Consider the following 14,495-nt stretch of genomic DNA (forward strand, 5'->3'; position numbering starts at 1 on the left):
ATAAACAAATTGAATCTTCCCTTTCTGATTATTCTGTTGTGAGTGTTCACAAAGTAACGAGGTAAACGGCATAACTTTAGACCAATCCAAGCTTCTTCCGACAATTCCAGACGGCATATTAGGGGAAAACATATGAGTGTAGTGGCTATCTGTAATTGGATTTTCAGAAGGTGTCTTGGTGCGTGAATTCGTTTTCCTCTTACCAACTGAATCGTTTGTGGAGACAGTATTACCCATGTTTAACGGTTAGTACAATAAAACAAACACTGCAATTAGACAAACAAACATGAACTCGCAACAAACATCAGCGTGACAGCAAAGCTCATCCAACTTAATTTAATCCGAATATAGAGAGGTCTCAGAGGGGGTAGGGAAATATCTGTTTAATATGAGTGCCTTCTTACTCATATATACTTGTACAAGTGCTAAGAACGGAATCTGTTGAAGAGCAATAACTAATTTATTCTCAATCAACAACCACTATGCCAATTTAGTGGTGCTTTTCCCCCCCCCGATCCGGAGAGCAGAGACTTTTTATTTATCCAGTATCCTTTCTTCTCCAACAACAGCCAAATTTAACAACCCATCAGTTCATTACAACGATGAAACACAGCGCTATGTCGCATTCTCGCGTACCACCCTTCCCATTAATGACCAATTAACCTATATTATTTTGTGTGCACCCCGGAAAAGATATATGACAGTCTGTGCTTTTCTTCCTCTTCGCCTGCTACCCCCGCAGGGGGGGGTGGAATCACACACACTCCCTGCAGCAGCTGTAGGCAGATCCGAGGCGATGCCTGCTTTTGATTTAACCGGTTGACCGCTGAGACCTCCAGAATTCGGCGATTTGTTTCAATACAAATCTATCACATTGCTCCTAATGCAGAAGTCCACTTTACTGATGCTCTCTTTAAGGTCTCTCCGAATATTTGCTGTGTGTAATTGTCTGGTAATTTAATTCCAAGAAACACACACAGAGGAAATCAGTCAAAATCGATATTCCTAGGTTATTATTACCCCCAAATATTCTTATTGTTTTTTACATGAGCTGTGTTTGCTCTGAAGGCACATGCCCCAGCAGCAATCACAGGGAAAATCGGCCAGGACAAAATCCCCTTAGACACCGATTCCCCAGGTTATCATTAAAACCCCCAAATGCAAAGAGAGAGAAACCAAAAAAATGCAGCCGCTCAGTTTCACAGGTAATTTTTTATGATACCGTCAATCACAGATTCTGGTAAGGCAATGTCCAAATATAGATTTGAAATTACACTTACCAGTTCTGAAGATCTTTTGGTATCCTGCCGACAACGCCAATTTGTGAGTGAAACTTCTTTGCAGCAATGCAGAGCCAAGGCTCAGGAAAGGATGGAAGCTGGAGCGGCTTTAGTCAAACACTGTTATTTATTGAGAGTAGAATATGGCCGGAGAGATCACAAAGTATATCACACTTTCATGTGAGCCACCTAGCAACACTCTAAAGACAAAGAGTGGAAACATAGCTCTATATCCTTAAAGGAGGAACCTAAAAAGCCCGCCTTTCCTATCTTAATCATTACCAGACATTGGAACAAAGACCCGCTTGTATTACAAACCCACATGTGCCAAACCCCTCACCCACAGGAAGTCAGAGGACCTCTTGACCTGTGTCCTTCTCACATTACAGGCAGGAGTATATGCGATTTAACGAAAAGCATATCTTTGTGATTTAACAGTTTCTCAGAATAGCTGAGAAATTCAAGACACAAAGAGATCGGATTAAAATATTCTCTGACAGAGAGAATATTTAAGATTTGTAAACCTAGCAACATCTTCTAAAAGGGCAAATAATTCATGAGTAATACTGAAGTGATTATCAGACATTTTATTAAATGTGCTTAGTCTATTGCTTCATTGCAGAGTTATATGAAAAGTTTGATGAGACGTGAAATGTGTCAATAAATATGTAGTTGATGCCAACATCCAGTTAGCTCAGCATAAAGACAAGAAACAAGTAAAAGCAAGAATAGTAAAAAAAAAAAGGTAATATAATCCAACTGACATCACCCCCCCCCCCCCCCCCCCCCCAGTTTATGATAAATGTCATCATGCAGTCGCTGTTATAGCACATTCTAGTTTGTTTTACATAAGATAAGCTGTGAGGAGACAGGAGTCATTTAGTACGTTCATTTATTGTCAGTATGGAAGAACATTAACACAGGTCCGTTTTCAAAATAAGGACTGACTATAAAAACATTGGTCCGCTCATTTTAATTGACATTTTAAATTGGATGCACAGAGAGTGAATTAATCGTCAACCCCTGTAGTACTCAGTGTACAATGGAGCCGCTATTATTCATTTTATAGCTTTTGAGTGCTCAGTTACTAGTTTGAATCCTATAACAAAAGAAAGTCTCTCTGGGGAACTGCAAGGCAATTACCACTCATGTTCATTTGATTGTTATTATTTGTGAATTTGGTAAACACTTTAATTTTGACAACATTCCTACATTCAACCCTCCCCTTATTTTTCCTCTGTTTGAATGACGAAAGGTAGGAATAAATACTAGGACACTAGAGTGTGAAACGTTTTATACGGAGGAACTGGACTCCTACTAAGACTCACTTTTTCTATTTTAATATTTCCTCACTGATACATTTTCAAGTTTGTTTGACTGGCAGGTGTGAGTGTTCACACTTATAAAGGTTACAGGGAGTCTGAAATCTGCCAAGTGTATTTTCTGAAGTAGATGTCTGTCAAAATGACTGGCTCGCACACACACAGACACAAACACACACACAACCACATTTAGAGAGGCAGATACTCAAACACACTGCTCTGTTATCCCAGCCTGTCATTTGTTTATTCTTCACCCTAAAGCAGAAGTGTACATGCTAAGCTGGTCAAGACATCACAAGCTGCTACGTGCTGCAACAATGCTAATTTAGTGATAGTATATATTACTGCCTGCTGAGGGTATTGAAACCTAAAATTGAAGCTATACACCACAGAGAAACAAGCAAGGTATTAATATAGACTTACATTATTGTTTAAAGAAACGGTTGGTGAGCTTTTGGCAACTTCTTTTGAATTGCTTGTCGTTTTTGTGTCAAAACTCAAACATTAATATATCAGTAGATCTGTTAAAAAGACATATGTTGACCCAGTATATCTGAGATGAGGGCTGTGTCCAGAACGCATGGGCTAAAGGGTCTCACAGTGTATCCCGGAAAAACAATGTGGATGCATGGTGTAGATCTGCAGGCTGAAGTTTTGAAACACGTTTGTTTGAGCTTTTGCTCTCAGGGTGGCTCTACTTTATTAGGTAGCTGACCGTTGTCAACCAGAAAATATATCCTGCTGACAACAAAATCTCTCTTTGTACACCACTGAAAATTCTTGCAATACACCCCTGAAAACGGAACATCACTAAGGTGCGATGAGTTCACATCCATTCATGGCTCCACCAACTTCCTACATAAACTAGACATAAACAATGACCATTATCAAGTTGTCAGGTAAAAGAGCAACACAAACCTACCGTAGAAATACACAAAAATACAATCAACATATTATGTGACACCCTAGAAGACCTAACCTGCATACATACTGCAGAGTGGAAGAGTAGATCTGCCATATTTCACCAGATTGCATTATAGACTATGTCACGTAGAGTATACATTACTAAAGTGCAAAGTGTACAGTTATGATAGCCGTCTCTGCAAGAGAAAGCATACAAATCTTTGAGACTTTTAAAAGACAGTACCGTGCAGGATTTTTTTAGTATTTCTTACTAAAAAGCTTTATGTTTATCCTGGAAGCCTTGTAAACGGCAGCATCAGAAGACTTAAAACCTGCATTGTTTTCATTAGCCAGTGTGCAGCTTGTCTTCTTCACGCCTACATCTTGCTGGACCATTGGTACTTTTTATGCCCCCAGCCAAATAGTGGAATAGTGTGACACCATTAATCACACATTGACAGGAATATTTATCTCGCCAAGTTTTTTTCCAACAGGAAATGGAACCAGTGACATTTTGTATTGTTCACTGATAATGCTGAGTAGTGATACAAGTGACCTTTAACACTGCAGCTCAACTTTAATATAATTAACTAGCCTTCAGGCATTGCCTTACGGGATTAGGACCATTTTAATAATTCAACCAGGGTAGTCACCTTCAGTATATGATTCAGTTATTCTGATTTATTATTGTGGTTTGTATTTTCTATTAATTATTGAATAAACACTTTACAAAAGGTTTGGGATATTTCATTTTTGTTTGTATCCCTAGGGAGTTAAACAACACAGAATCTTACAATTGAATTTCGAATACAAACAAACAAACAACCAAATACATCACTTAGCTTTGCAATGTAAAAAGCAAAAGCAGGTTGTTCTGAATCAGGGAACACATTTCTCTTTTGTTATGAACAACAATGAAATAACAATAAGAGGCTTTTTATGGAGTTAACCTTCGCTCACTTTCACAACACACATTTCCTGCCTTGATAGCGGAATGAAAGAGACAATGGTTACAAAGTCAAATTATTTTTCAAGGATCTTAACATGTTTTATTTAGGCTTGGAAATGTTCAGTAGGTTTTCATTTTAATCTAAAATCTCCTGACATGTTAGAACCCTTTACATCCGAGACTCATTTGGTTAACAGTAACTTCAAAATGCATAATTACAATGTTATAACATCATTTAACAGTCTGAAAAATACCCATATATATACATTCAATAAAGTACTACACACCACGAAACAATGATATGATGTTAATCCCAGGTGTTTGTGTGCGACTTTATCTGCACACTTCTATGGATTTTAAGTGTAGGAACCAACACTCGGGTTATAGCAGGTGACACAGGGAGATATGGCTCCTCACTGGCTCATGGCATCTAAATTACACTTCTCCATTATGGTGGTTTTAGAGCATGAGCTTATTCCCAAGTACTGCTGTGCACATCATATTACATCAGGCATCCAACATTCTCCTGCACAGCATGGTAGACTAAGAGCAGCTGCTGAATCACTTGATTGAAATCTAGCCAATGGAGCACTACGACTCTTCTTTCTGATACCACAGACTTATTTACATATTTGTATCAAGTTTACATTTTCCGACATACATATGTAATATTTTTGTTATTCCCTGTACAAAGATCAAGGTGGCTTCCTTTCCAAACACTTGCATATCTCCCTGCATCTGTAAATATGAATTAAGTTAAATTAAAAGCTAATGTCAGGTGGTTTTATTTTCTGCTCTCCAGCTCAGTGAAGCCACATCTCTAAAAGTTCTGCAGTTCAGGAAGGTTCTTGAAGAGATCCAGTGAATCTGGGTTGGAGAAAGCTCCTCTTTGCGCCACCTCCCGGCCAGCGATCACCTGTTTCACGGCCACCTCCACCTTCTTCCCGCTGATGGTGTACTGCAGAGGGATGAAGAGAAAAAATGGCTGTCATTCAAGCTGGAACTGACTTTTACAGTTGTGACAGGATAATTGGACAGGTTCTCTGGTATCTGATGTGATATTCATGTTTCTCTTACAGGAATGTCTCTGGTCTCCAGCATCAGAGCGGGGACGTGTCGGGCAGACAGAGCTTTTCTAATGGCTCCTTTAATCTTCCCCACCAACTCCGGGCAGAAGGGCTTACCAGATGCCATCTTTAAGAACAAAATAACTCGCTCTTCTCCGTCGTTATTGTACTGAGGAACGCAAAGACTGTCTGTCACCTCCTCGAACACCTCCACTGCAGAGAGGAGAGGGAAGGAATGGGCAGAGTAGAGGACGAGGAGAAGAAGATGAGAGACGAGGAGAGGAGGTAAGAGGTAAAGAGAGTGAGGGAGAAAAGTGAGTTTGACAGAGGCAAGAACAACTTCCAAACTAAGCACAGCATGAATAAATGTTCCCCTCAAACAAATGATGAACATACTTAAAAAAATGGGATGATGGGAGGGAAAACTATTTTTTACACCAACACAAAAACAGTGTCCTTTCATCATATCATCCTTTCTTACACCCATATCCTACACCTACATCTACTGTATATTGTTAAAGACTCACCAATGTTGTAGATTTCTGAGCTGCCAAATCGGACTCCGTTGGGGTTTAATGTACCGTCACTACAGAAAAAACACAAGTTAAACATCTAAAAGACTAGAAATAAATAATGTTTGGTAGCTCTCCCCAGAGTAAAACGGTTAATGGCTGACCTTCTGCCCAGCATGACAATGCCTCCTGTCTTTGGGTTGATTTTACAGTAGTCTCCATGGGCCCACACCCCTAGGGAAAAAGAAAGTGGTGATATTAAAAACACATTAAACTAAATGTTTAATGCATTATATCCTATGAGTGTTTCCATTTCTGGGTTCTTTGTATAATACTGTCATTTCCTTTGTATTAAGATGTTTCTGTACTAACCAGGATATGTAGAAAAGTACGCTTTGTGGTATTTGCTCCTGTTCTCGTCATTCCAGAAGTGTGTTGGCTGGCAGGGGATCGGTTTCAAGCAGACGAGCTCCCCACTCTCCCCCCACACGGGCTTACCTGTCCACACACACACAGATTTCACAAGAAGAAACAATAAAGTTAGAGGCTTACAGATAAACACACCTACACTTGGACACACACCTATGAACACACACATAAATCATTCTCCGATCAAAGAAAAGGAAACAGCCGGTAATGTATCCCCCACTCAAAGAAAGTGATCACACAGACCACAGCTCCTCCCTCAGGATGGTGTTATAGGTTTACAGGCCCACTCAAATAATCCCAAACTCTTCCTACAAAACTGCCTTTAAATTATCCCTCTATCCACCCTCCTTTGAGGTGGTGGAGACGTGCCAGTACAGCCTGCAGCGGGAGCAAAATCAATGAGAAAAACATAAAGGGCTTTCAAGATGAAAATCTCTCCTTTTTCGCATTGGGCCATAATGAAAAAAAAAGTATTTCTTTAAAGTTTTAACCTATATTTACACAGGGAGGGTTCACTAATTACTTACTTCAGCATAGCTTCAAATTCATGCCATTTCGTATGTACATTGACATATGGATGCAACCAAGTATAACTACAGTCTGATTCTGTTAGCTTCGAAGCAGTTCCAGAAGCAGATGGGAAGTTTGCTCAAGGGCATCCCAGCAGTTTTATGAATGGCTTCTGATTACATTTCATCATTAATATTCTTTTTAATTCCTTCTAGGATGCAAAGCCACTTTACAACAACTCAATGTGATCCATAGACTGTTGCAAATATAGATTCAAAAATCCTCTTGATACACCTTTGGTTGAATAGAGAGAAAATCAATGGCTTTACATTTCTGAGCAATTTCAGCCACTCTGGACACACGCACACACACACACACACACACACACACACACACACACACACACACACACACACACACACACACACACACACACACACACACACACACACACACACACACACACACACACACACACACACACACACACACACACACACACACACACACACACACACACACACACACACACACACACACACACACACACACACACACACACACACACACACACACACACACACACACACACACACACACCATCTCTTACCATCAGGGCTCCAGGCTTCCACAGCAATGCCAAGGTTTCTGGTCTGGATCTCGCCACGGTACACTGGAACTGTTGGGTTCTGACCCATGAAACATGACACTATGTCTGTGCCGCCTGCGCAGGAGGAGAAAAGCAGACAAAGAGGGAGAGATTTAGTGGCATGATGGTCTGAAATGAAAGGGAACATCTCCACCTTTAAAGGTGTTTTGTTTTAAAGTGGTTGTAGTGTATTACACCGCCATCATTAACAACTTGTCCAGGAGAGGCTGTTTTCAAAAGGGTTCCAGTCGGATAATACTACAATGCCCAGCATTCTCAGTAGGTGAAGAAGACCAATACAGAGCTAATCATCATTTTGGAATTATAACAAGACATGATAATGAATGATAAACTTGCATCATGTCTACTGGACCTTTGATGACATATTATCCATAAAGATTTATTAAAGTAAACAGTATGTATATTCAAATTCAAAAGCTTTTATTGTCATTGTACAGAATACAACAAGATTTATAGTTACTGCTCCAGCGAGTGCTTTAAAAACAGACATATTAAAACACAGATTAAAAGGTCTGACAGTTACGCCCAGCAAGTAGCGCACACAGCTTCGGATTGTCATGTAGATGACCAGGATTAATAAATAAATAAATGAATAAATAAATGAATGAATATGCAAACCTGCATTTAATGCACATTCAACCTCAAATTGCATGTTTGTTCCAAAACTCTAAATATATACAAAATACTAAAATGTACCATAAAAGCTGGAGCAAAGCAAGGTCACATTATACAAATTAGAAAGAATATCTATGATTCATCGACAAACTTGGAAGTTAATAATCACATACGTACTAATAATGTGAAAACATGTGTGGCAGTTCTTCACCCTAGTGGCAATACAATCAATTAATTTAGCTTTAAGTTGAATAAAGCTGATATTATATATATTTCAAGAAATCAGTCTCAAACGGAAACAGATTTGTATACTAATGTGGTAAAGCAGGGGTGGGGAACCTTTTTCCTCTCAAGGGCCATTTCAATTTTTTCAACATCCTCCGAGGGCCGTACAAATTATTGACCTCTGCTAAAATCACAGCCCATTCATTTGGCCTTTCTTTCATGCTGTGCAAAGAAAAAGCAACCTCTTAATCCAGATATCTTGCCATGACTCGCGCATTCATGCACGTACATTTTAAATGTTGAAGTTGAAAGCATCAATCTGGTGCACTTTGAGAGCAACATTAAGAGATCTATGGAAACATCTCTCAACACCCAGATGAAACAGAACTGTAAGCAGATTTATTTTTATTTATGGATATTTTACAAATCACTCCCCTTTCAAACTCTATTCTTGTTTATTAATAACAACTTTTTTTTACTATCATATAGTATTTTATACCTGTTTACTTTATTCTCTTATTTTTGTATAACTATAATGATCATATAAAGATGTGCCTTTACCTCACTGGTTGGAGAAAAAGCTTCTTATATTCGTTAGCATAGCTAGCTAACCAGATGCTAATAACAACAAAGTTATTGACTGTATGATCAGTATGACAGATGAACAGATCGCCACTGGGCTTACAACTAAAGACACAGCCACGCAAAAACTGCAGCATGTGTACGGCTCCTTATGGGTACTGCAATTTCTGAAGTGCTGGAGTGGCGTTCTGGTGCTCTCCGTCAGAACTGCACTCCTGTCAGACGAGACATATACCATGTGATGACACCTTTATACAGTCTATGGATGACACGTTAGGCTTGTGTTGTGTTCAAGGACCCTGACCTTGGTCAGGAAAAACAGGCACTCACTTGTTTAATTATTTTGCGGTCTAGATTTCTTTAATTGTTTTCTTTTTTGCGTGTGTTTATAAATTACCTCGAGGGTCATACCAAATGGTCGGAGGCCGGAGGTTCCCCACCCCTGTGGTAAAGCATCACACTGACTGTCGACATGAAACATTACTGAACTATTAAAAAGGTATCAATCCTGCATTTTGACAACAAAAACTAGCAGTGTTAGTAACCTGCTACACCTTCATCGACCTATATAAGACTTCTATACTTTTGTGGCACATTCTTAAATCACACACACACACACACACACACACACACACACACACACACACACACACACACACACACACACACACACACACACACACACACACACACACACACACACACACACACACACACACACACACACACACACACACACACACACACACACACACACACACACACACACACACACACACACACACACACACACATTTGTCTCTTTCTACCTTCCAATCATCTACTTTTTCTGACATTTTCCATTCATCTCCCTTCCCATTGTTTCATCTCTGCATCCCTGTTTCGTTCCCTCTCTGTATCGCAGGCTCCATCCATCTTGTTCCCTTCCTCTCTCTGCTCTTCTACCTCTCTTTCCTCCTCTCTTGCTTTTCATTCTGTTCTTTACACTTGTTTTCTCTCTGCCAGATTCTTTATCAAGCTATAATTGGCTCCCAGGAGGAAGTGGATACGTCTTTTGATTAAACACACACACTTATAGTGCAAAGACACACAATTATTTTATTATTGCACTCATTTAAAAAAGGTGTGTACATAAACAACACAAGGATATTTTGTGGCCAAGCAGCCTTCCATCATCAGCGACTGTGTGCACGTGTATTGTGTGTATACACACTTGTCACACTGATCTGATGTTTCAAACACCACTCTGTTCTGAACTCCACAGATTGTGTGTTCTGTAGGGGAAACTTCTGTGTAGCAGCTACGCAGTGGGAGTCACCGACTCAGGAAAGAGACACGGGAAGAGCAGGAGCTTTGATGTCAAAACACTGATGGTTTATTTGGAGTTACGGCCGGAGAATTCACATCACAAGTCACAGCAGCCACGATCTGACTGCACGGTAGAGTTGCCACGTCAATTCTGAAGAACTCTACCCCAGCCCCATGTATTTAGCTAGTTCCGAGAGCATCATCAACATGCTGCATAACAAAATGATAACACCTCTATCAGCTGACGCCAACAGGCAGGAACAGGGAGACAGAACACTGAGAGCACAGCAGCCAAGGTTACGAGGTGCGTGTGCTCAGTCAGGACAGTTTGAACTGATACACTGGGTCAAAGTTATGGGCCTTGGAAAATATTCCCCAACATGTTCATATTTGTGCACATGTGCTTTCATTGTGTAGTGAGGGTACTTTGAGCAACCTCTGGTGCAGTTTGGGGTCAGACAAAGCCCCCGACTGAGACAGAAAAAACAACCAGCTAACCTACACATGCCTGCATGTAATCAAACATGATTTATAAAAGGAATGCACATAATAAAAGTCACAGCAGGACTTCACCGCCACTAGTTCAATACTTGTGCAGACATTCATGTAGCATACACAGCAACTCAACTTTTTACTTTTCATAGTAAGAACAAAAGAGACGAGAAAGGGAAAGTAGAGAAAAGAAAAGAAAGAAGAGAGAGAAGAGGAAAGAAAGAAGAGGAAAGAAGAGAAGAGAAGAGAAGAGGAAAGAAGAGAAGAGAAAGAAGAGGAGAGAAGAGGAAAGAAGAGGAGAGAAAGAAGAGAAGAGAAGAGAAGAGGAGAGAAAGAAGAGAAGAAAAGAGAAGAGGAAAGAAGAGGAAGAGAAAGAAGAGAAGAGAAAGAAGAGGAAAGAGAGAAGAGGAAAGAAGAGAGAGAAGAGAAGAGAAAGAAGAGGAGAGGAAAGAAGAGGAAAGAGAGAAGAGGAGAGGAAAGAAGAGGAGAGAAAGAAGAGGAGAGAAAGAAGAGGAGAGAAAGAAAGAGAAGAGAAGAGGAAAGAAGAGGAGAGAGAGAAGAGGAGAGAGAAGAAGAGAGGAAGAAGAGAAGAGGAGAGAAGAGGAGAGAAAGAAGAGAAGAAAGAGAGAAGAGGAGAGAAAGAAGAGGAGAGAAGAGAAGAGGAAAGAAGAGGAGAGAAAGAAGAGGAGAGAAAGAAGAGGAAAGAAGAGAAGAGAAAGAAGAGGAAAGAAGAGGAGAGAAAGAAGAGGAGAGGAGAGAAGAGGAGAGGAAAGAAGAGGAAAGAAGAGAAGAGAGAGAAGAGGAAAGAAGAGGAGAGAGAAGAGAAGAGAAGAGAAAGAAGAGGAGAGGAAGAAGAGAAGAGAAGACGAGGAGAGAAAGAAGAGGAGAGAAAGAAGAGGAAAGAAGAGGGAGAGGAAAGAAGAGGAAGAAGAGGAGAGGAAAGAAGAGAAGAGAAAGAAGAGGAAGAGAAAGAAGAAGAGGAGAGAAAGAAGAGGAGAGAAGAGAAGAGAAGACGAGGAGAGAAGACGAGGGAGCAGCAGGGAAGAGGAGAAGCAAAAAGGAGCAGAGGGCTGACATATGGGCAGTCAGAAGGAGGTATATTAGGATGGAGGAAATCCAGGAAGGAAAGTGTTAACATTCCCCAATGAGAAGCAGAGGGGGTCTGACATCCCTGCTGAAAGGATAACACACACACATACGCACACACACACACACACACACACACACACACACACACACGGTGAAATCGGCAAAGGGGTCTATCACATATGTCACCGTGACCACCTGTCAGTCCCATATGCTGTGATAAATCCTAAGAACACACACACACACACACACGCAGAGTGAATGTGTTGACATCGCGGGTCAAGGTTAGTTCGGTTGGCAGCCAATAGAGTTGGAGCCTGCTGTTGCCCTTGGCGACAAGGAGGAAAGTGATGGGGCAGGACCTGCTGCTCTTAAGTATTTACACAAAAAAACATCTACTTTCCATGGTAGAAAACCAAAAAAGAGAATGTCAAGTTGAGTCCTTCCCTTTCATCTTACATTTTCTTCTGCCCTTTTTCATCTTTTCATCCTACTAGTTTTGAGCTCGGGATTTTGCTGGACTTTTACCCTTCTTTTCCTGCGCCTCAGCTCAAAAGAAAAGTGATGCATAAATACCCTAAAGACAAATATATATAGATGTCAATTAATAAGTCATCCACTCTTTTTCTCCGAAGTGACATTTTAGTCACAGCTTGCGTGTCCAATCCCTCGAACTGTATGTAATTGTGTGTGTGTGTGTGTGTGTGTGTGTGTGTGTGTGTGTGTGTGTGTGTGTGTGTGTGTGTGTGTCAGGCTGTGCTAAATGTTAAACGTCACAGAGAGACAGATAGCATTCTATATGCCTGTCAACGCAACAATGGGCTGAGAGGGACTGAGTGTGTGTGTGTGGTGGCATTGTGGGTGGTGTGGAAAATGTACAGTTCTATGCAATTTGTTCTTGCTTTGACTTTCCGTTGTGTGCGTCAGTCCCTTTGTATCGCAGATGCTTTGTTGCTTTGATTTGCATGTATGCGTGTAGCTGATGGGTTTATGTAGCGCACAGCAAAATCGTTTGGAAAAGCTGCTTCTATGTGTACCTGCAGATGGAAAAATGACAAAAATGTGTCAACAGCCTGAATCCGTCACCTGAGATGGAGCCCAGCAGCACGTTGCTCTTGATGCAGCGGTACACATAGTCGTAGCTTTGAGGTTTGAGAGGAGATCCAGTAGACAGGATGGTGTGGAGAGACTGGAGGTTGTGTGTTTCCGCTGGGGGGAGAGAGACAAATAATCAGAATCAGAAATGGTTTAGTTGACTGTAGAACATTTGAGAATGTCTAGCCTGTTTTGAAATACTGGCAAGAATATCCCCTAGACGTCAATAGGAACAAATGGCATTGAATGATGGGTTGCTTTTTAAAGGGCTCCTATTATGCCATGTTTAGGCATATATTATAGGACTCGGATATATACAGATATAGAAAATCTGTCTATGAAGTGTTTTGCTAAAAATACCAAACAGATCACCCATTCTAGCCATGCCTCATACCCCTCTATTTCAGCCCTGTTAGAGAAGTGCTGATCCTGGGTGTAAAGCTTTAAAACCCATGGAGCTGAGTATCTGATCAGGAGAATTCTACCCAGATACAGCTAAATGCTGCCGTGATTAAACGCCATATCATGTTCAAAACCACATTAAGGATTATTTCTGAAACAGTATGGAGCTCAAATGCTTTTTTTTATTACGTCATATCGGCAGCAAATCTGGATCAGCTCCATTGTTCCCCCGTTTTTAGAGATTTGGGTACGGAGGAAAGAGAGAGTTTTGTTTTCTGACAATTTGTCCTACGTGTTTTGTTAATGTATTTTCCCAGCTTGATGTCACACCACATACACTCTTGCATGCACTACCACGCACACAGTGGGAACTCTTGCTACCCCCCACCATGCCTCCAGGTGTCAGGTCCAAATGTCAGCCCAGGGAAAAGGGCCCATCCGCTGGGGCAGCGAGGGGAGAAGCTCCCCCCGCTGCCCCAGCTCACTGGAGGCATGTGTGCCCGCACAAAAACACGCTCACACACACATTATGCAAACAAACAAAGAGACACAAACATCTCCCTCTGCCCCTTTTCTCTAATAAGAACACACACACACATACACATACACACACACACACACACACACACACACACACACACACACACACACACACACACACACACACACACACACACACACACACACACACACACACACACACACACACACACACACACACACACACACACACACACACACACACCACACACACACACACACACACACACACACACACACACACACACACACACACACACACACACACACACACACACACACACACACACACACACACACACACACACACACACACACACACACACACACACACTGTGCCAAACGGAACAAGTGGCTGGCTGACTGAAGAGAGTGGAGCAGAAAAATACATTTTGTTTGTTGTGTCTGTTTAGGCACATAGTAGGGGAGCTAATGCGTGAACCTAATTTACAAGTTACAGTCAGAGAGAAATACAAAGCAGGCAATATGAATATGGATTTGTGTTGAT

General features: G+C 41.0%; 1 protein-coding gene across 1 annotated transcript in view; it reads right to left on the reverse strand.

Moving 5' to 3' along the window:
• Positions 1 to 4,159: 4,159 nt before the first annotated feature.
• aacs (acetoacetyl-CoA synthetase) overlaps positions 4,160 to 14,495 on the reverse strand; it is a 54,905-nt gene continuing 44,569 nt past the window's right edge. The window contains exons 12-18 of the mRNA XM_034238185.1: positions 13,037 to 13,159; positions 7,583 to 7,696; positions 6,406 to 6,531; positions 6,198 to 6,267; positions 6,049 to 6,107; positions 5,532 to 5,734; positions 4,160 to 5,412 (exon numbers count right to left, since the gene is read on the reverse strand). Of these exons, the coding sequence (XP_034094076.1) occupies positions 5,275 to 5,412; positions 5,532 to 5,734; positions 6,049 to 6,107; positions 6,198 to 6,267; positions 6,406 to 6,531; positions 7,583 to 7,696; positions 13,037 to 13,159 (833 nt within the window). The 3' untranslated portion in view covers positions 4,160 to 5,274. The remainder of the gene's footprint in view (positions 5,413 to 5,531; positions 5,735 to 6,048; positions 6,108 to 6,197; positions 6,268 to 6,405; positions 6,532 to 7,582; positions 7,697 to 13,036; positions 13,160 to 14,495) is intronic.

The sequence above is a fragment of the Gymnodraco acuticeps genome, unplaced genomic scaffold, assembly GCF_902827175.1.
Source record: "Gymnodraco acuticeps unplaced genomic scaffold, fGymAcu1.1, whole genome shotgun sequence".
Taxonomy (NCBI): domain Eukaryota; kingdom Metazoa; phylum Chordata; class Actinopteri; order Perciformes; family Bathydraconidae; genus Gymnodraco; species Gymnodraco acuticeps.